The 22,911-nt window shown below is 30.3% G+C and overlaps 1 protein-coding gene and 1 non-coding gene across 3 annotated transcripts; one reads left to right on the top strand and one right to left on the bottom strand.

The window, feature by feature from the left end:
• The first annotated feature begins 1,876 nt into the window (after nucleotides 1–1,876).
• On the top strand, nucleotides 1,877–1,996 carry LOC113514578 (small nucleolar RNA U3). Its single transcript, XR_003402183.2, has one exon. It is a non-coding gene; the product is annotated as a small nucleolar RNA U3 (small nucleolar RNA).
• Nucleotides 1,997–2,683: 687 nt separating this feature from the next.
• LOC113514350 (uncharacterized) lies at nucleotides 2,684–22,566 on the bottom strand. 2 transcript variants are annotated; one of them, XM_026898417.3, is made up of 8 exons: nucleotides 22,360–22,566; nucleotides 18,136–18,350; nucleotides 16,485–17,912; nucleotides 13,925–16,401; nucleotides 13,201–13,362; nucleotides 12,068–12,208; nucleotides 11,591–11,727; nucleotides 2,684–11,338 (listed from the first exon to the last, which is right to left on the bottom strand). In XM_026898417.3, exons 2-8 carry the CDS (start codon nucleotides 18,346–18,348, stop codon nucleotides 11,175–11,177), a joined length of 4,722 nt encoding a protein of 1,573 aa, XP_026754218.2. In that variant the 5' UTR covers nucleotides 18,349–18,350; nucleotides 22,360–22,566; the 3' UTR covers nucleotides 2,684–11,174. The 2 variants fall into 2 exon arrangements, with proteins under 2 accessions (XP_026754218.2, XP_026754219.2); XM_026898418.3 differs by lacking the exon at nucleotides 11,591–11,727.
• Between the last annotated feature and the right edge of the window lie 345 nt (nucleotides 22,567–22,911).

Here is a 22,911-nt window from a genome sequence, read left to right as displayed (position 1 = left end):
CTGCAAATTAGTCATTAAACCACGCGTAGACAGGCGGCACCACGGTCGCAGCGGGGCCGCTACGGAAACGCTGGAGGCTACCACACTAATTTAGCTATGCTTGCGCCTTAGGGTAGAAGGGTAACTCAAGGGTACTTAATGTTTCGCTTTATTTACCCTCTTGAATAGTTGATGGGTATAAACTGAGCTTTAAAAATAAGAATTCAAGCATCTAAACTACACTGTAGGGTGAGTAACTTTATGTTATCTTAAAAGCGGTTTTAAGGTCATACCGTATAGAATCTTCAGTGTTCTGGCTCAAACTAATTCAATAAGTTCTTTGTAATAACCAGACTACACTTTAATGAATAAGGCAACTAATTAAACGAACTAGATATGAATAAAATATACTTACAATACGTAAGTACATATTAGAAATGAACATGGGCCCAAATTTTTATATAAATAAATAACAATCTTGTAACAAATTGTTATCTTTTAGAGGAAACAATAAAGAGTATCTATCTATCTATAACAATATAGATTAAAATTGATGGCAAGGATTTCGCTTCAGCATATAGTTGTAAGATTATTCTGTATGGGTTGGTTTTGTTAGTGGAACTCAAACCGTTTACATTTTCAGCGAACCTCTGTAACTCTTGATATGGCACGCGAAATTTTTACGTAATATGCCTAATCTATGTCTTAGTCTCCCTATTCTCCTCTTTTCTTTGAATATAATGTTCACAAGCTCATTTCGTGATGTCGTATCAAGTGTTCCAACGTAATTTTTAAGTTTACCCTATTTTACAAGATCTGGGGTCTATAAAATGAGTCTAAAATAATTTATATACAATATACTAAGTCTATGGTAATAGGATTGCAACCGTTTCAAAGAACGCCACCATAAATTGCTTCTAAAATTAAAAGATTTAAACGGGGTTAAGCAGATCGCGTTTAAATCTTTTGATCCAATATTTTTTGCATCCAATATTAAAATATATTATATTCATTATACCGAATCACATATATTTTCTTTTTTTTTTTTTTTTAATTTATACGTAAACACCTTCCAATTTGCTTGAACATGCATAAATGACAAAAAATGTCCTACATATACAAATAAGTTATTTTTATTTTTTGATTTGTTACTTAAGATTTAGTCGTTGGCAAATAAATTTTTTTTTTAACATTTTAAGTCATTTATCCTGACCCTAAAATGATAACGTGTTTGTAGAGCTTGAAAATAATACCTTGCTATTATAGATAAGGATAGAAAGGTCATTCTCACATTTATATTTGTGACATCGTAGGTAATACCATCAAACAATAGTGCCTAATCTAGTCGCAAAAACTTGGTTCTATAATAGCGGAACCGAGCTTCTAAAATGGCTATCACGGCAGTCTAGCATGAATATCACACTAATTTATTTGTAGGTATTTTAGAGATGCTGGCAATATTTTTGTTCAATTTTAATGTAGATATGTTTGCAGTGCGCCCTCTATGAAAGTTTTTGTAAAGCCGAGAATATTAATAGCAAGTTGCCGGAATAAATAGAGGGATTATTTTTAATATAACAAAATATCACTAGATGGCAGTAAATACATTTTTAGAAAATTAAAATCAGTATGTAGTATCACAGGTAATATGTATTATTAGATATAAATTTGACGTTTAAAATATTGTGGTTAACAGATTAAGGGTGTAATAATTAAAATTTATTTTTATTTTGATTTTAATGAAATGTTACGTAATCATGAACATTATAATACTCGACTATTATAAAATCAATATCTTTGAAAACCCTTGTATTATATGCACCACTAGATGTCTTTGTTAAGTTTAAAACATTTTCTAGTTCAGAGAATGACTTGACTTGCAATGTAAATCTTTGGCAAGACCTTACTTCATATGATCATTTCTATAGTAAGTTCTTCATCCAGAAATTCGCAATATGTAAAGGCGCACAAACCGTGATGAGATGTTGCGCGGTACTCTGAGCATGTGATGAGCGGTGATGGTCCACTGTCAGCCTTCAATGATCGTTTCCTCCTTTCGGGGAAAGTTTTTAAATTATATAAATCGGGACTAGGGACCTAATGATTAGCTAGGTAACTCGCCAATTTTTCTTGCATGAACTCAGTATCTCAGGCACACCCAACTGCGCTAGCTCATTAACTCAAAACTGCACTTGTATCGCTTTACTCCATATTCTCCCATGTCCCACAAAATGGATGAAAAATCCACTTTTCTTACTCTTATATTTTATTGCATTTACATACTTTCTACAGAGTTTAGAACTATTACCCACAGTTCTCTAAGTCTAAAGGTTATTTCACTTTTCTTCAAAAATATCCCGATACTGCGCTGTACGTGAACTCATTTTGAAAAAGTGAGTTTGAGTAACTGCGCGACGTAGTGCAATGTTACGCATGTCTACTAATGATCGTTAATTACTTTCAAGAAAAGCCACAACTCATTTTCTGAGAAATATTTGAAACTATTTTTAATAAGTCTCAGGTTGGTGCCCTTTTACTCCTTTCGTTGGGAGAGCGGGGCACTGATTCTTAGTATTTTTTAAAGCTATTTTAATTTGGGAAGTTAAGTAGGCATATGTTTTATCTATATATACCTAATCAATCCAATAAAATATATAATGGCTAATCCGGTCGCAGACTTTGAAATCATAAAATAATAAAACTGTTATGTTCAAAATACTTTATTCTCAACAACATTATGTATAAAACATTTTCGCTGTTATATATAAATGTATGTACTAAACGCTATCAATACTAAATAATTGGACTTCAATATGTACTTTGCGCACTTCTTACAATTCCAATCTCTATCTATAAGCACATAAGATTCGATTTCATTGCTAATTTACAAGCGGTAAGTGTTAAATTCGTTCATTAGTATATTTTATTTCTCCATTGAGGCTCTCCGGAAATATAATGAAGTAAATTCAACTAATTACTTAACTACGTCATTTGTTATATAAGGAAATCATATCTATCTATCCTCTGAAATAAGCTACTATAAGAGCTATAAGAGCATGCTTGTGGAAATTTGTAATTTACACATATTTTTTATAGTTAAATATCTGAATTTTTCATTTTTCCACGTTACACGTGTTAATCACATGTCTTAACCATAAGCTACTGGTAAGGGTACTGTCCCGTTAGTTCATATTACCCGAAGGATCTTGTATATTACGTATTATTATACTAAAAAATATTAGATTTTTTATACAATGTAAAATACATTTTATAAAAAAAAAATACATATTCTGCAACGACAAACTGCAATTGTTACCATTCCTGAGTCGAGTATTATGCCTTCCTACACAGACAGTTGCATTATTTTGAAGGGTAGTACCCTTCAAAATAATGCAACTGTCTGCATAAATGTCGCTTTTTGCTGTCGAGTTAGCTAGCTCGTACTTGGCAAGTGAAGGCAGTAAAAAAGATATTAGTTTAAACAAAGTTTCCATCTGGTTCAGTTATGTTAACAATTCAGTATCGAGTGAATGATTGATTCAGAGGATCATAGTGATTCCATTAAAGCCAGCAAGCAAAGGCGTATTTAAGGAGGGAGCGTTTGGGCCATGCTCAGCCCAGAATTGTCTTACACCCACCTCATGATTAAGAGCGGAGGATTCTAAAACACATGAACCTGTTTAAGGGACCAGCTCCCCTGGAAATCTTAAATACGCCAATGCCAGCAAGATAATAACATTATATTTTCGAAGTGCATAAAAATCAATTGTATCCAATTATATTCATGTACTTATTACCAATCACGTCAAATATTTAAAGGAATCGCCAGTACTCGGAACGATTACTGTTTCAACTAAATCTAATAACATAATTTGACTAAAACTTATAACTACTTTGACATAAGTATTTATTTATATTTTCCAATATTCACTTGGCATTTTTATTTTTGGTGGTATAGATCTACCTAACAACTTTACATTATCTGCAATCTTAGATTATAAAGATAGAGCGTCGAGTCTTAAAAACGGGTCAAACTTTTTGTCAGCTAATTGTCAAAATAGCTGACGAGTTTTTTTTTTTTTTTATCGGTGTTTCATTACCTACTTACGCATTAAAAAGATGACGAAATTATAAGACAAAATAAATATAGAAGTTATAAAGGAAGCACTCATAACTATTTATCACGCAAAATTATGTGCAAATGTTGACCCGCTTTTATCGAAACAATTGTATGAAAACACTATATATATAATCTAACTCAGCAGTCTATTTAAGTTACACAATTAGGGCCAGCACAAACAAGCGAATTATATTCGCAAAGAAAATTCCCAATTACTTATCACGGATTCAAACATTACATAAATCAAAAATAGAGGTCGAGATTTGTCCTATCTGCGTAGGCCCTAATAGTGATAGAACACAAGTGACAAATAATTTAATCTTTTACATTTTGCAAAATGAAAATTACTTTTATACAGTACAGCCATAGTTTAATAGTGGAACTTGGTATAAATGTGCTGTCTCGTTCTTATATACGTAGTAGTAAATATAATTGAAATGGAATAGTATGCTACTTATTTAGCCCCCTTGAAATGTTATTATACATGTTCAAAACATGTCATGGCAAATTATTTATCAATTGGATTACTCTACTTCCAGAAAATATAAGTTTACAATAATTAGGTAAGTATTAGCTACTTTTGCTTATCACCGAATCAAAAAACAACATTACTTCTACTGGGTATCTACAATGCGATATATCTCTAAAAACTTGTTGTTACTTACAAATTATTACATATTAAACAAAAATTAAAATGTTTTGTGTAAATTTGTCAAGAAAGAAAAGAATACGTTAATCACTTATTTAAAAGCCTTATTTATTGCTTTTGATTTAGCATTTCAAATTAAAACATCAATCATAAAAATATTGTTCTATTCTCTAATGTATGGTTTATATAATAAAACAATATAATGTATTTATGTAAAGATTTAAAATGTTTATGTGTTAAATTGAATAAAAACCCCAAATATGACAGCTGCCTATTTTCAGAAATTACAAAAAGAACTGCCAATTCTTAATCAAAGAATACTAAAACTAATGTCAAAGTCCATACATTTAATACCGTTCCCAATATCCTTTTTTTTTCTAATATTTCTTACAAATTAATATCAGTCAGTTTTATAAACGCGCTCAACAATTATTCGCAATCAAAATGGAGAAGTGGCTCATAATTATTATTATTACACATATTATTAGCCTATTTAAATAAACAATAACGTGTGCATAATACTACATATTTAGTAAACAATAAATAACACAGGAGATAGGTATAAGATATTAGAACTCAAGAATGATAACAAATACATCATGAGCGGTGGACATAAAAACATATTTAAGCAATTTAGAATGGCAGCGAAGGTAACGGACCACTTGATAAAAAGTGGTAACTATCACCTATAGACATGAGTGTTTTAATATTACATTGTTATTGCAACATTAATGTTGTAATAACAATGTAATATTAAAACAATGAGCAACACAGAATACACTGAATATCTTAATATATCTAAGATAAAAACGAACAGGTTATTGGGAACGGCTTTTGATCTAATAATTCTAAAATTACTAATAAAATTGAGGTCCAGCAAAAATAATAACAACCTTTCTAAATCGATTACGTTAACTATTTCATTAAGTTCTCTACTGGACCGCATTTAATGCTGACAATAACAAAATGGACTTAAAAGTTTATAAAACGTAATATAAATATGTTTAAATTAAATAAATACAATCACAAGATATAACAAAATATCTAGTAACACTGACTAGGCGCTCGATCATACTGGAAATGAGTGAAATAATAAAATTACTTACTATTACAAATATCTACTAAAGTAAGGGCTCCTACACACGATCGATTTTACAAGACTAAAATGTTTAAAGCCCTTGATTGGTTGTTTGTAGAATTACATGGTAATATTACGAATAATAATGGATGTGAAATCTATTTGAGAAATGGATAAAACCAAATTTGTCATATTAAAAACATATAACTTCTAAAAAATTTTACTCATTTCAGTAAATTTAAATTGATTTATTTAAAATAAATGAAACAACAAAAAAAATCTAAAATAACAGTTTTAGAAGACCACTCTGTGAAGGACAACCGGTAATAATGTCACTTTACAAAACGGTTAATTTACATTAGCGAGTTGGATAAAAGTCTTGTTACGACCTACTGTAATCTATTTTTAAAACTGACTTCTTTTTTATAGATATTTTACTTACATTTTCACTTAGAAATAATAAATAATCGTATACATTATATAAAAAGTACTTTAAACACAGATTTTATTTCCCAATTTTGGAACTAAAACAAAATTAAATCAACTGATAGACTTTAAATAGGTTAATCGTTAATCACATGAAATGAGAATAATAATTAACATATTTAATATGTTAATTATTAGATTACGAAAGCTGTGTCTGCGTTGAAGTTGTTCATGAACAGTAAACCTGAATAATTGGTATAATTTGTGCATTTATACAAATTACACTTTATTAAATAATATACTGAGAATGTCTTGCGTCGACTTATTCAATGTCCAATAATTCTTCATCATTAATAATACATTAATTTCAAGAAATAGTAGTGTTCGCGAAATCAAGTTATTAACTTCATTACTGAATCGCAATATTTCCATACATGGCTATGTACATCCATATTAGCTCTGTAGATTCGTATATTTCCATTGACAGTAGGTACCAGTATAAAAATGTACCAAAGCACTGCATGTTGATTTATATATCCATACCACATATAAATATCACGATTGGGTAAAAAAAGTATTTTTGAGAAAAGTTGCATGCAAGATTGGACGAACATTAATAGATTGCATCCAAGTACGGTCAGTTTGTGATATCAGAAAATCGCGAAAGGAGTGTAATAAGCTTGCAAGCACTAATATATATATTTAAAAAAAAAACTGTGATGTGCAATTTTTATTCGTTCATTTTTAACAAGAAAATGGCAATTGTAGTCCTAATGTAATGTTCTTACAGATTTTATAAAAAAAAAAGACAGAATTTAAGGAGACCTATATTTACGTCAAGAATTTGACATCACAGAAATAAGAATTGGTAAGATTATAATGATAATTCCAATCCCATCATGTTTCGCGGTTACTTTTTTATTCAGGGTAATTTTGAGTGTATTATCTGTATGGGAATAAGAATTGGGTTTTATATATATAAATATATAAATGGTAGCAAAATCTAAAAATTTGTATTTTAGATCTACCAGCTAAATGATTAGATAATAGACATAACAAAGAATAGGAACGGTTACTTTTGGCACTTACAATCTCAATGGAAGTTTTTTTTTTTTTAATAAAATTAATTGTTTTTGCAATCACCGTTGCCAGCCAGTAATTAAGAGCTGAACATATTTATCATTAAGTGCGGCGAATGGCTTGAACAAAACTATAGATGCTAATTGTCTATGATAATGATAGGTACGTAAGATTGTTATTGCGCATATTATGTAGTTATGTTGCTAAACTTATTTGCCAATTTCCTTAACAATCGAATTAATTTGATACAATCGAATTAATATCCATCAACAACATGACTGACCAGATACGTAGTTTATAAAAATCTTTTTTGCCATATACGTTTATATAAACATGTAATTTTATACTATTTTTATTTTTACCTATAAAGTATTTTTTTAATATTACAAATTTAAAAAATTCATATAAAATGGAATTTCATATAAAACAAGACAACGATTACATTTCAATATCTGTAGTTGTACATAATTTTAGTTATATAATCTATTTATTTATTTATATCGACCTTTTTTTTAATTTGATACGATTTTAATTATTATAATATTGCCGTAGTTGCATGATGATGGTAATATTATCCCCAAGGGATAAATTATATAATACGTCTAAGTAAAACATGTTCAGTTTATTCCCATGATTATCAATATCGAAATCTCTTTGGCATCGAAATTTTGAAACAGTCATGTTCTTTTTTTAAATTCTATTTCCTCTTTGTTCCATAATATACGTAGTAATCGTTTCTGTTTATTAAAAGATTGATGAATTCATTTATTAAAAAAAATAAGTCTGTAATTTTATGGTAGTAACGAAATTGAAAAAAAAAAACTTAAACAAAACAAGAGAATCATTTTAAACTTTTACTTATAAACCAAAGTATTTACAGTAACATATTTATATATAAAACTATAAAAATCAATTGGTAACATAATAGTAATCATTGACTCGATGCATATTGCATTACAAATTATTACTAAGCCACTTCGCACGTAAGTCGCAGCGTAGGCATAATCGTACGAAACAAAAACGCACGTAAAGCAACGTGCCGGGAAGTATATTATAACAACAATATCATCATCCAATCGCTATTCTAGAAAACGTTTAACTTACTGCTGATGCGGCAAGCATCGTATGGTACCGACCGAGGCAAGCAATTCAGCAAATATTACAAACTGTTTTGTACTTTTGGCCTTCATATTGATTAAAAGATGCCAAAATAAAGTGTAATATATTTATACTATAAAGTCAATGATTTGTCTTGGCAGAAGTTTCCAAAACGAATTAATTTATTTAATAAGTTACTAAAAGATAATTATCAAAAAAGCAATATTGATAGTTCTAAAATGAGAGTAAACAAAACGTGCGACAAAACAATTTTTTTAATTGTACACATTAGAGCAGTGTTTTTCAAACTTTTTCACGGCCGGACCCCCTTAGTAGGTAAAAATATTTTGCGATCCGTACCCTCCGCGGTTCCAGACCTGTATGTATTTTATTACATTATAAATACCAAATAAGTAGATTTTTATTTGTTTTCATAGAATCCGCGATGAAAGAAATTGATTAACGAAAAACAGATGCACACTTCACGTTAATGTGATCGTGGTTATTTTTTTAATTTTGTTAATTTATGTTAGCATAGGTACTGACAATAAATGCCATTTAATAAACAGTTTATGAATAGAAAAAATAACTGTTTGAACGTTATTTATAACGACTTCGCGACCTTCCGCAACCCCCTTGTAGATGCGCGGGAATTCCCCAGGAGGTCGCGACTTTGAAAAACACTGCACTAGGGAAAATGTTATTACCCTGTATTTTCAAATAGACTCAAAGTGCGAAAGTCCTTTTGTTCCTTGCATATTGAATGCAAGGCTACGACGCGATCATATACTAAGTGCATTCTGTACGATTATATCTACTCTACACTATAAATTGTTCTCGAAGAGGCTATAACGGCCGATTTTACTCTTAAGATTTTGAACTAAGTCCATATAGTTTATGTTACCCTTCACTTAATAAGACTACAGTCTGTTAAATTGTGTAGACTTCTATTGTTTCACATAATTTCTTTACGAAATGAATTAAAATCGTGCTAAAAGTAAATATGAAATATTAGCCGCCTAAGTATATTATAGCGAAGTTTCTTGCTTGAATATCTCAAATCTCCCCAACTGATATATAAATTGCACCTCGGCTTACATCAAAGGATGAAGTAATAAGCACGTGACATTTGGTATCGGTAGTCATTTACTATCAGCCGGAATGTAACGAAAACGAAGAGTGAGATATCTATTGGCGCATATTAGGTTGCATTTTGATTTGAAATTTACATAATCTCAGTAGGAAATATCAAGAGTTAGGTGTTGTATGATACAATTATTCAAATAAAGAATGCTCGAATGCCACTATAGAGTATTATCGAAAATGTTTTAAACACGACTGTGCCTAAATGTGTGTATAGGACAGTAATGTGTTGGTATACTAGTGAATATTTGATTTTAATTTCGAAATACCAAATGTTTGACCGTTGGATTTATTTCCTTTCATTTTAAACTTAAAAAGTTGTGCAGAAAGAATATGAAATCTTTGTTTACGTCTTTCTCATTATATATTCTTAATTTAGCCCCAAGAAGACGGGAGTTGTCAAACGGAAAAATACCCTTCCATAACGAACTTGACATGTCCAGCTGTTAAGTTAGTATTAGAAGCTTTAAACGTTTTGTCATCTCTAGGAAAAATGTTCAGTTTCACTAGTAGAACAATACTGTTTTTAAGTGTAAGCAATAAATGCTATTATCTATCAATTTATCCGCTTTTTTATCAATTATTCAGCTTATTTGCCATTATTAATTATTTTAAAAACTCTCTTGACAACACTTATACCTTATATTTAAAAGTAGGTATAGTACTGTCTACTAATGAGCTACTTTAAAATGAATTATTTTGAGAATTGGGGTATTTTAATATTTGTAAAGTTCAAAGGATCGAGATACTGTTAAAAGTCAAAAATCCAACATTAGGTGCAAATTTGTACTAAAAAAAGTTACAAGTGTAATGCATACAAATATATCGCTACTTAAGAAGAAATAATAAAAGAGTCGTAATTCATGCAGTACAAGACTAAAATATTTTTATAATAATTTTGTAACTTAAAAGCACGAACTTTCTTGCTTATATTTTATGAGTATAAAAAAAATATAGACTAAATGAGTAAGAAAGTAAGCACCAATTATAATTACAAAAATTAATGTATTTGACTGATTTAATTATCACTTTTTACAAAACGTCTCAACAAATATTTTTGTTTGTTTGACCCCAAATTATACCTGTTTTTATTTATCGTGAAAATGTGTAGCATTTATTTATATATATAATAGTAAATTTTAGTATTCAACACAACATATAAAACAAAAGCCAGTTACTATTGAAACTAGTATATGTATATATATGCCTACAATTTTCATGGGTTTCGTGTTTGGGGTCAATCAACATTTTATTACCAAATATAACAACTGACAAAACATAAGAGGTAGTATTATTAAAAGTTATACATAAGAACTATGTACGAAACATAAATAATACACATCTATAACTACTATTTACAGTGAGGTAAAAAACTAAACTAAGGAACGAAAGTGTACTATAATTTAACTATAGAAATAGGTACAGTGTGAGCAAAATATCATGAATTCATTGTCTTTTCCGAATTGCACAACGCGCTGTCAACTGACACGTGTTTAAAGTCATTGCACTCACCCCACGTGTGCGGCCATTTGCACAAGTTTAATCATTGTCAAAATGGCCGACGCGAATTTATTTAAAATGTGGCTAGTGTGGAGTAATCGTCAAGGTTTAGGCTCGTCGTGGCGTTTCTTCTCGTTTTTCCTTTGACTTAATGTCTTTTTCATTTCTAGCAGCATTTCCTCAAAGGACTGGTCGTTGGTGCGACGTGTTGAAACAGCTGCCTGACCATGGAATGCGCTTTCCGTGTATTTGGCTTCCAAGCCATCTGAAAAAAAAATGTTAATATAAATAACACAATATAGACTTGAAACACGTTTAGAAAACAACAGCGAAAAATTTAAAATGATAGGAACCTATTATTTTATGGACCTACATAAATCAAACTTTAAATAATTATGACTCAAATTATATTAAAATTACAGTTTTGTCCAGTATAGTTATAGATTAATTAAAAGATGACACTTCATAATCAACTGCATTGTCACATCTATGACTCAACACGAACGCGGCAACTGACCTAAGTCTGCGTAGGTGTGCCGACAGAAGGCGCGGCGACCGCCGAAACCAACGTCATATTGCGGGAAGCTAGCGGCCGCTTCCACTGCCGCCCACGCGTCTCGTGCCCGCGAGTACGTCACAAAACCGTATCGGGTCCTGTAAGATGTTGAAGCCATTGAAAATGCTATTTTTCAAGTGGCATTTGATAGATAAGGTCTTTATCCTTATTATTTAGACCATGTTTTAAACCACCTATGCGAAATGCAATTTTAGCTGAGAAGAATGGGCGAGAAACACAACTAAAATTAAATACAACACTTCACAATAGTTTCCAATATAATAACGGTGTCAATTATAACATAATGTACTTGCAATTTATATAGTCATTAAATATGTTATCAATATTGCTATGCTAAGCTTTTGCTACCGGTGTGATTTTAAAGTATTACAGTTTTACAATGTTCTAAAACACACAATATAATGAAAGGAAACTCACCCATCTTCCTTACTGTGCAGGCGCACCTCCATCACGGGCCCAAACTTTGAAAACAACCCTCTAAGTGTCATCTTAGTAATGTCCTTCTCTAACTTGCCCACAAACACTATCCGTCTCTCTTCTACGGGCGTGTTGCTTTCTCTGTTATGATACAAATATGTTGATTAGTTCTATAATATTATTTATAAGATACAATATTAAGCTATATTTATTAATTTATGAAAATGAAAAATATTTATTTCATAACATTTATGTATTATAAGATAGTGATTTAAAAATATAGAAATTAGTCTTCATCAGTATCAATTTCCGCTTTACTTAACCACACACCCCATTTAGGACAATACATATAAGGGTATAAACTAAACTCAAAGATTTGGACGTTTAAAATGAAAGACTAGTACGTTCATTTAGTTTATATAGGCAAAGCCGCACTTACAATACCTGAAACATAATGCCATAGCATTTAAGTGCAGCGACTAAAGAATATCCTTTCAACTTGTATTTGTGTTTAACATCAAAATATATGTCCAATAATGGATAATTCTGTATACTTTTTGTAATATTACTATTATTAATATATCAGTCGTTAACTGTCCACTGTTAAACATAGGCTTTATATGTTCCTTCATCCGCGAGACTGAGATATATTGACTGACCAGGATATTCTCGATCTCAAATATTACATGTAAATACTACTATACTAAATTTCAATACAAGTACAACTCAAGCCAAATAATAAACAAACACTATCTAATATTTTATTAGTAACGATAACGCTTTAGACTAAGACCTATAACGACGCCAAGAAGCGTAACGATCGGCCAGTTTTGAAATTTATCTTCATTAGAACACTAAATCTTAACAAATTTTTCTATATAGTCTGTATGAAACTTAGATAATTTGTTTCTATTTTATTACAAATACGTAATAATAAATATAACAGGCCTCTAAAGTGGCTTACAGAAGGACGACTCACTGTGCAGAAGCTAAAGCATTTGATATATTTTTTTAATTTAAAAATAAGTATGAGAAACTTAATCATCAATTAGAACTTAAAGCTTCTAGACATACATACAATGATACATAAATGAAGCTGACGAAATATAGAATGAAAATAAAATGAAACTAACCTGTCTTCGGAACTGTAACTTCTATAATCCTTCTTCTGGAACAGTCCCTCTCGTTTGTACGGGCTACACGAAGATCGATTCGACTTACGCGAGGCGTCAGAGCTAGATGTCGTCGATGACGAAGACGACGACGACGACGACGATGATGATGATGATGAAGAACTGCAATACCATTATGGTTCATTTAATAATGTAATTTAATCAAATATACCATCAGTCATAACGCAATAAACATATAGGCATAATTTTTTTTTTAATAAATGGACTGGACTTCTGCCTTAAGTCAGTCACGGAAATAACACAAAAAAAAAATGCAAAAAAATAACTACGAGTGATAAGATGCAGTTAAAATATGTTTTAAACAATATATTATCCTTTAGATCTAAATAAAGAACTACAATTATTTCTAAATACAAAGTAATATTCTTTTGCAAATCTATCAATTTTCATATAAATTAAACTATAAAATTTATTATCCCATTTATTTTCATCCAGGTTAATCTTAAGTATCCTAATATATTTTTCATCTGATTAATTTAATCTATGAGTGAGATACAATACTACTTGAAACTCAAAAGACATATTTTTAAATTAATGTACACTTAATTATTTCTTCAATGTAAACTAATCCAAAAATATGTAGATATAGTATCTTCACACCAAATAGAAAACTACATGATATTATTAATTAAAAAACATTTTCACATGCATAAACAAAACTCACCTAGTAGACGAATCAGAACTTTCAGACACTGTTGGTTTTCTTATAGGAGGAGTCACAGACTTTATAATTTGATTAGATTTTTTGTCAACACCATTAGTTGTAAAATTAGGACTTAATTTAGGTTTTTTAGATACCGGACTTCTAGATGGAGAAGATACATTGCATTTCATGGGTGAACGTGACAGTCTTTTGTGGTCTCTTCGTTTAGAAGACGATCTCCGGCGATATGGTGATCGAGAACGACGTTTCCTTTTATATGGAGAGTCAGAGTGTCTATGCCGTCTGTACCGGCCACGTGATCGTGATCGACTTCTACTGTAAGATCTTCGTCTTCCACGACTGCGAGATAATGACCGTGATTTGCGTCGATATTTTGAATCGTAACGGTCTTTAGATCTTGAACGCTTCTCTTTTGATATTGGACACTTTATTCCCCTTACTTCTGGTTTTTTGTCAATCCTGGTTTCAACTTTTGACTCTAGTCGCTGTTTCGGACTCGTCGATTTAAATTCTTTATCCCTGACTGGACTGCCCTCACTCGACATTGACATATCACTGTCTTTTCTCTTTCTACTATTAGGTTTATTTGTGGATATTGACATCATAGCTGTCAATGTTGACAAGTCTGAAAAATCTGTTATCATATCTGTTTGCACTACGATATTTTTTGCGGGAGGTTTATTTCTATTCTTCTCCAAATGTAATATAACTTTATCTTCTCCATGTTCTGCCTTAATATCATAATCTCGAACTACCATTGTTTTAATATATGTTTTAGTATATTCTATTTTGGCTTTTCTTTCTGTAGGAGAATATGATTTAGACCGTTTGGTTTCTTTTTCTTCTGGTGCCTTCTTCATAACCACATCTTGTATGCTAGCAAATAATGAATTACTAGATATTTTCGTATCAACATGTTTTTCAACGCTTTTCAATGCTTCAGTTATGTCTTTATATCGCTTTTTATCAATTTTTGGCTCGGCATGTTTTTTGACATCCACTGGACTCCTTCTGTCTCTCTTTACTGTATCAAATACATTTTGTTTAAGGATAGGGTCAGATTTTTTTATTTTAAAATTAATTAAAGATTTTGTATCATTTGGTGGTAATTCAACTTTTCTCTTTACAGCTTCTCCATTACGATCAAATTTCTTGAATATACTTTCATCTGTATTTGTACCAACACTAACCATAATAATTTCCTCATAATCAGAAAATATTTGTGGTTTCTCAGGTGCAATTGGTATTGGCAATTTTTCAGCTGGAGTCATACCTACAATTTTCATCATTTCAGCATCACTTATTAATGGCTGAAGTTCTAAATTTTCCACTTTGGGAATCTTGCTCATAACTATATGCTCATCTCTTTTTCTTATTGCTTCGGCTTTCTGCTTCTTTGTATTCATAAGAATTTTTCTTGAAGCTTCTCTAATTGGATCAAATACATCTTTGGGTGCAATTTCTTTTAGCTGTATTGTTTTATTCGGCATTGATGTGGTTTGATTTATAACTGTTTTATTCTTGTCTATTAATAAATTTGGTGTATCAGGAAAAATCGCTTCTGGACTCACTGTTGCTGAACTATTGTTCGAATTAACTCTCCTCATCTTATACTCCTGAAGATTCAATTTCTTTTTCTTTGTTGGTTGTTCCAGATCTTTCTTTATTGAAACCTCAGATATCCTCTGCAATTCCTCTTCAAATAGCCTTTTTTCCCCCTTCAATTGCATTGGCTGTGGAATCTGAACATCCTGTTTATTACTAAATAAAGTTGTGTAGAAATTCTCTTCCTTGTCTTTCGGACGGGGTTCCTCTTTAACAGTCACGTTACTATATGCGGTTTTATTTTTGTTAGAATCTAATTCTTTTATAGACTTATTTACGACACAGTTCGAAGTTTTATCATTCACACTACTAGATTTAGATTTATCAGTATTGTTATAATCTTTCTGAGAGTCTTTATAATCACAGTTGAGAATAACTTCAGATTTATTTTTAATAGTTAACTTAATACTACCATTAGAATTTTGACTATAAGAATTATCACTCGCTTTACAAGCACTTTTGTTCATCACAGAATTGTTACTCTTAATACAACCATCATTGTCAATACTATGAGATGGCGAAAGTTTTTTACGATTAATTGTCAATGTTAACGGTTGAACAGATTGTTTATTATTACATTTCTTTTTTACATCACTATTGTCACTTTTTAACATTTTTTTGGCCTTAGAATTATTATTACACTTCTCGCTTTCATCATCACTGCTTAAATGGTACACCACTTTTTTATTTTTACACGACCTATGTCTAGAATTTATTATTCTGCTATTACTCGACAACACTTCAGGCTTAAGTAGGCTTTGTCCTTTTTTCACATTATGCACACTATTCCGCTTTTTGGACGAGCAGTAGTCATGATCAGATCGGAGAGAACTCTGCGATTTACTGCCACTTGAATTTATTGGCGTCGGCATCTGTAATAATGTTGTTGGATTGAATATACTCTTTATCTGGATCTGAGAAACAAATTAAATAAAAGATATAAAAGACTACTTACCAAAATTTGCTGCATCTTTGTTTTATTCAGTTGAACTCCCGCATCCTGTAATCGCATGCCATTTGTCAAACTATTTTTGTTAGAACTTTTTATTTTCTGCTGCTCTGCTTTTAATGTTGATCTCTTCTTCGTATTTAATTTCTCTGTAGCCTCAAATTGCTCCAATAAAGAGTTTAAGTTGTTTGCCTCTAAAACTGGTATAACAGCATCATTACATGATTCAACATCCACAAAAACATCCAATTCAGTCTTTGTATCACTAGTAAATTCCTTTTTAATTGTAGGTTTTTCTATACAATAATCCAAAACTGCTGGTTTGGGATGTTGCATAGGTTTATGATTTCTATTTTGATTTTCAGGTAAACTCTGTATCGAAGATTCTATTGGATGTTCTATTTCCATGTCCTGATAACTAAAGTCATCTTCATTTTTTGCAAGATTAGTAGTAGACTCTGTTTTATTAGTGATAAGAAAACTATTTACATCCTCATCAGTAAGAGTGCATGGAATTTCGTCGCCTTTATTTACACTATCATAGCTTTTATCTTTTTCATTATCAAATGACAAATCTGATAAATCCAAATTCAAATCTTCGAATGACAAGCTAGTTTTTGCGTCTACAATATCCATACAAATATTCATGGGAGAATGTGGAACAGAGCATGATCTTTGCATATTCTTAAGTTTAGAACATGGTGTATCTTCCAGCAGATATTTTTTAATATCCTCGATGTGGGGAAGAACATCTAAATCTGATTCATTTATTGAGATATCAGCATTTGGATCTGTAACATTATCATTTTGCTGATCGACTTTTCCTGTGTCCATCACAAAAAAGTCATCAACATTAGGAACTTGCTTTTCTATATGAAAATTCGTAGAAGTTTCTTCAGAATTATTATTTTTAATGAAGAAATCATCCACATTTGCTGTAGTTTTAGGTTCAGATTCGGAATTCTTTATAAAATATTCGTCAACATCTTTGACAAACGACTCATCTAGTATTTCTTTAGGGTTCACGAAATATTCATCGACATTTGAAACCACTGGGGTATCTAAGCTTAAATTTAAGCCATCGTGTAGTGTCTCAGGTCTGTCTTCTTGATGACCATAATCATTAGGACATCTATATTTATTATTTTCTACAATAGAACTTTCTTCCTCCGTTTCATTTACAGCTTGATATGCACTTTCCTCTTCATCCGATGAAGCTTCTAGATCTAAATTTGGGTCTACAGCATATACTTGAATGATATCATAATCAGCTCCTTCCACAAGAGAGGAGACCTCGATATTCTCTTCATCAGATACATGCATGTGATATTCTGAAGGATGGTAGTTATAAGGAACTTCAACTATTCCAATATTTTCCTCAACATCCTCTGCCTCGTCAGAGCTAGTGTCATGACTTGATTGTGTTGTATTTACCTAAAATTAAAAATTCTTAATAATAACAAATTATGGAGATAAATTTAAATCATTGTAATTATAATTTATTTTAGTGTAGAAATGACATCCTGTTACAAATAGTCTGTATATGTTAATTCTAGGCATTATAAATATCATATTTTTTATATCGTAAATAAAATATGTATGTATAGGTGGACCACATGTATCACCTGGAACTAGGCACACATTTGCAAATACTTACTTCTTGATTACTATTTATGCACCAATCCTGAGGCTCACTACTTTCATCTTCATATTGTTCCCTATATTCTGATTGCTGCATTTGTATGTACTCTGGACTGTTCTGATTACAACTGCTTTCTGAAGAGACAGAGTTACTAGTGGAGCGCATTATCTTATGTCCAATTGTACGATATGGTGCCTGGTGGTACATATTTAGTATATGTGAATCCATATCTGAAACAATATATTTTATTTAAATTATAATTTAATTTTTATAAATACACTTGGAAATAAAGCTGTGAGCAGACTGGTTGCCTATATAAATAAGAAAATCAGTTAATAAAAACAGTGAAACAAAGTACAACTATTTTGAATAATATTGTAAATTGATTAAATGATGTTTCATCAAGAAGTCACAACACCAACAGTGAATTACAGATAAATTTTAGATGTCAATAATAATTCAGATTAACAAAGTTTGTACAAAATAAAAATAGTTATTTAGAAATTCTTTGAAAAACAATATATTTAAATCAGCAGTTGTACACTGAAAAATTACAAGTCTCATTATGACTTAATTAAATAAAAATTCTAACATATAATTGAAAACATAGAATTCCATATTTCACTTTTCCATGTTCAACCATTAATAGTTGATTAGGATAAAAAGTAGCCTTTTTCAAATACCATGGGTACCAAGTTTCATTGGTTGAGCTGTAAAAGGCTCCAGAGATAACAGAAAATAAAGGAACAAACTGATTTATACATTTAGGGATTTAAATTGAAGTATCTTAAACTAGTATCAAAAAAAAAAACTATATAATACAAATGAAAACACTAAAAACTGTTCTCAATTGAGAGATGTCAGGCAAGGTGACCCACTGTCTCCCGATCTATTTTCTGCAGTGCTCAAAAACATATTCCGAAAATTAGACTACGATGCATTTGGACTAAATGTAGATAGAAAAAGACTGCATCATTTATTATTTGCTGACAGTATAGTCATGATTGAAGAAAACTTCCTCAAACTCAAAAAAACTATACAAGATCTAAACAAAGAAAGTGGGAAAGTTGTATTGTCACTGAACTCAAACACAAGGAACAAATTATCAAAATCAACCCATGAAATAAAAATCAATAATCAACCATTCTAATATATAGAAGAGTCCAGATATTTGGGACAAATAATCTCTCTCTCTGATTTACCCACTAAAGAAATCAATGGAATGATAGCTAATAGATAGAAAAGATTTTGGTCACTAAACAGATTATGTTTGCAAAAGGTTTCAGTAAAAACATTAAGTGTGAAATCTTTAACACTTGTACCCTTCCATGTTGCATTATGTTAGTATACCTGTTTTAAGCAATCTGATGTCCAAGTTGACTATTTGGTCACTAACTCACTTACAGGAAAGTTAACACACACCATTGTTGACAGTATATTTAGTTAGGGAATAATAAATAACTTGTAGCAATCAGAAAAAAATATAAAGAGTATACTGAATCTTATCTATCACAAATAGGTCAGAAATTTAATAAAAAAAACTAATACCTAACATTAAGTACTAGCTCTTAAATCTGTATCTTTAATACCAAAACTTGTAAATAAAAAATGTTTTGGCCTTAAGAGTTAAAATATTTTAAACTGAATATCATATTAACACTGGCCACATGACCATGAGAGAAAGCATATTAATATTTAATGTTAAAAACATCTGTCCAAATGTCTTTATGACATGAATATAAATTAAACATAAAACTTACAAAAAAAAAATTAATTACTATTTCATATTATTAATAAGAAAATAAGTTCCCAGAGTATAAAGATCAACACTGGAAGATACAACAACAACATAAGGTATTGTTGTTAGTGTTATCTATACATGATAAGACATAGTAATTATCAGAAATTAAGTAATTCAATCAAGCAGTGATGTTCAATTTCCATATAATAATATTAATGGAAGGTCATCTTTACTTGCAAAAGTAACTTAACACTTAAACCAAAAAAAGTTTCATAGGTATTCTACATAAGTGAAAATATTGATTCAATTAATTTACTGATATTAAACTTACATAATTTTTATATAAGCATTTACATAATTATCTCAAATCTATAACAAAATAATTATATAAATAGTTATATAAAAACTTAATTACAGATAAGTCTGAATTTCTTTACATATATCATTAGATATTATGTTGTTGACTAAAGTTGAAAACACAATGTATAATGTATATTATATGAATTTATTCCGATGGAAATATACACTTCTTTATATTCATTTTATCTGTTTATTCTTTAATACAAGGTATGTATACAAAGCGGACTTAATTTTAAAAGCATCCTCTCTATCAAGTTTAGGAAGTTTAAATGGGTTATAATGGAATGGTAACTTCACCTGCACTATCATTATACACTGGCAGGACAAAAGTGAGAGATGATAGGTGAGGATGAAAGCGAGTCAGGTCATCATAACAAATTCAAGAATTATCCATGAAAATTTCCAGAGGGGAACCAAATAGAGGTCGACCTAATAAGAAATATTACTAGCAATCGTAATGTTAGACCCCAATAATAACAATCCCTTCCTCAACTTTAAGCTTATTTAATTTGAAGTATATCAATTAATATAAAACTAATATACCTACTCCAAATAAAAAAAAATTAATTATTCAGTCCGATTTATTTTAATATCCTTAAGATAATGAGGTGGTAAGTTTTGGTTTTAAAATTATCTTCTTAAGTTTTCTCTAATGATGAAAATCTTGGGTGCTCATTGGATTGGTCTCTTTTGTTTTAACTGAAAGAATATTAGAGTTACTGATCGGATTAATTAACACTAGTAGAGCAGAGTTAGATATTGTTATAGATATTAGATATAATATATGCAAATTATTATAAATAGGAAATGTGCATAACAGATATGCATATATTGTAAATAAAAACTAGTCTCTTATATTGGTACTTTTAATTTAAGAATTAAAACATTTAAAATTAATAATACTATAATATTCATAGTAAATGGCCATGTGGTCTCAGAATAGAATATGATACCCCTTCCTTACCCTTGGGTGTTGTAAAAGGAGACTAACGGAAGGAAGAGGGATAGGCAGCAGCATCCCTCTTAGAATATCTCTGAATCTTATCTGTGGTTTCCAATCTGCCTACAAAGTGTGAAACGGCCAAAACTGATACAAATTATAATATAGAATAGGCACCTTGAAAATATATACCTGTACGAATTACCAATAATAATAAAAATTACTAAGTAATAGCAAATATCCTATTTTATAAGCCTCTAGTTATAGTTTATTTGCAACTTTTTTCATATTAATAATCCTATATATAATATAGGACATACATTTATTCACACCCATTCAATTATTTAAGCATTAAAACATAACTCAAGCCAACTTAAACAAAAGATATAATTCAATTTCCTTTTTCAGAAAACTTTCTTCTCATAAATTCTTTTATAAATTAGTGCCAACATTTTAAATACAAAATTTCAATTGAGAACTATCAAAATTATATTTACCTATTGTAATTATTCTTACATGCGTGAAATTTAATTTTGTGGTCACTAAATTAATTATGTATGTCTAATATTCTACAGTAAATAGATTATCTCATTTAAATAAAAAGATTATATTTCTTTATCATAAAATTTGTGAAAATCTCCGCACCTCTGTTACTATCGAGATAAGAACCAAAATACTTTCTTAACATGTTCTTGAACTGTCAAAATGGTGTGAAAACAATTCGTAAATCACGTGATTTTACACAAATAACGTAAAAAAATTGACCGATATATCAACCGGGCTCAGTCGGACGCAAACTTGATACAGATAACGGTTTTTCAATTACTTGACTTCTGTTCTGTTGCGAAAAAAGTGCAGCAAATAATGTGCACTTTTAGGTTATGTTTGGTGACCAAACATTTCTACTGCAAAATCAGTTTCAACACAAATATATTATAATTACATATAGCAACTTACATGTAATTATTAATTACTTATATTTCAATTAAATATAATGAAAATAAATAACAGTGTAATGACATTTTTGCCCGCGCCACCTAACCTTGATAGCGAAATAAGGTTCATTCAATTTTCTAGTTCAAGGTCCCATGAAAAAATTGAAGTCACATGAAGTCGTTATACAAACAAATCTGTAATATCATTGCGACCCGCACAGGAATCTATTTTAAGACAAACAACAGACGAAAAAAGCACTAACCTTTACAACCTCAAGTGACGGCTTTATCCATATAATGTTTATTGCGGTAAACATAAGGTCATTTCACAATTCACAACGCACAATATATTCAGGATTTCTGTTTTTTTCACTTTTAAACACAACACAACTGCATAAAATTGTTTTTTTTCCAAAAAATACTCCTATGAAACATCACATGTTACGAACTTCACGATAGCTGAAATTCCGACTAAAGAACTGTCATTAGTTACCATAAACAAAAATTCTGAACGTCAAACCTGACGTTAAGATATTACACACGAAAGGCCTTGTTTAGGTCCGTATCACACATTTTTAAGTCTGTTTGCAAAAATAAAAACTTGTGCGCACATTGCTTTATCATGTTACCTTAGGCAACGAAAGACAAAGACTGACTAAAGTAATATTCCAAATGAATAACGAAAGGGATGTTTTCTCCCACCACTTCTTACCCTGTCGGTACTTTTATAATTGTTTTGTTTAGTAGTTCATTGTTAAATGTTCAATACAGGTAGATACCTGTATTAACAATGAAACAATAAACACCAAGTCCAG

This window comes from Galleria mellonella, unplaced genomic scaffold, assembly GCF_026898425.1.
Source record: "Galleria mellonella isolate WM207_F2 unplaced genomic scaffold, CSIRO_AGI_GalMel_v1 utg270, whole genome shotgun sequence".
NCBI classification, from domain to species: domain Eukaryota; kingdom Metazoa; phylum Arthropoda; class Insecta; order Lepidoptera; family Pyralidae; genus Galleria; species Galleria mellonella.
Note: the sequence above shows the minus strand (reverse complement) of the source record. Positions and strands in the feature narration are given on the sequence as shown.

Coding starts and splice junctions, on each gene's coding strand:
- LOC113514350 (XM_026898417.3), bottom strand. CDS start 18,348: ATGGATTCACATATACTAAATATGTACCACCAGGCACCATATCGTACA. Junction 16,402..16,484: donor CAAAGATGCAGCAAATTTTG/GTAAGTAGTCTT, acceptor ACATTATTACAG/ATGCCGACGCCAATAAATTC. Junction 13,363..13,924: donor AGTTCTGATTCGTCTACTAG/GTGAGTTTTGTT, acceptor ATGGTATTGCAG/TTCTTCATCATCATCATCAT.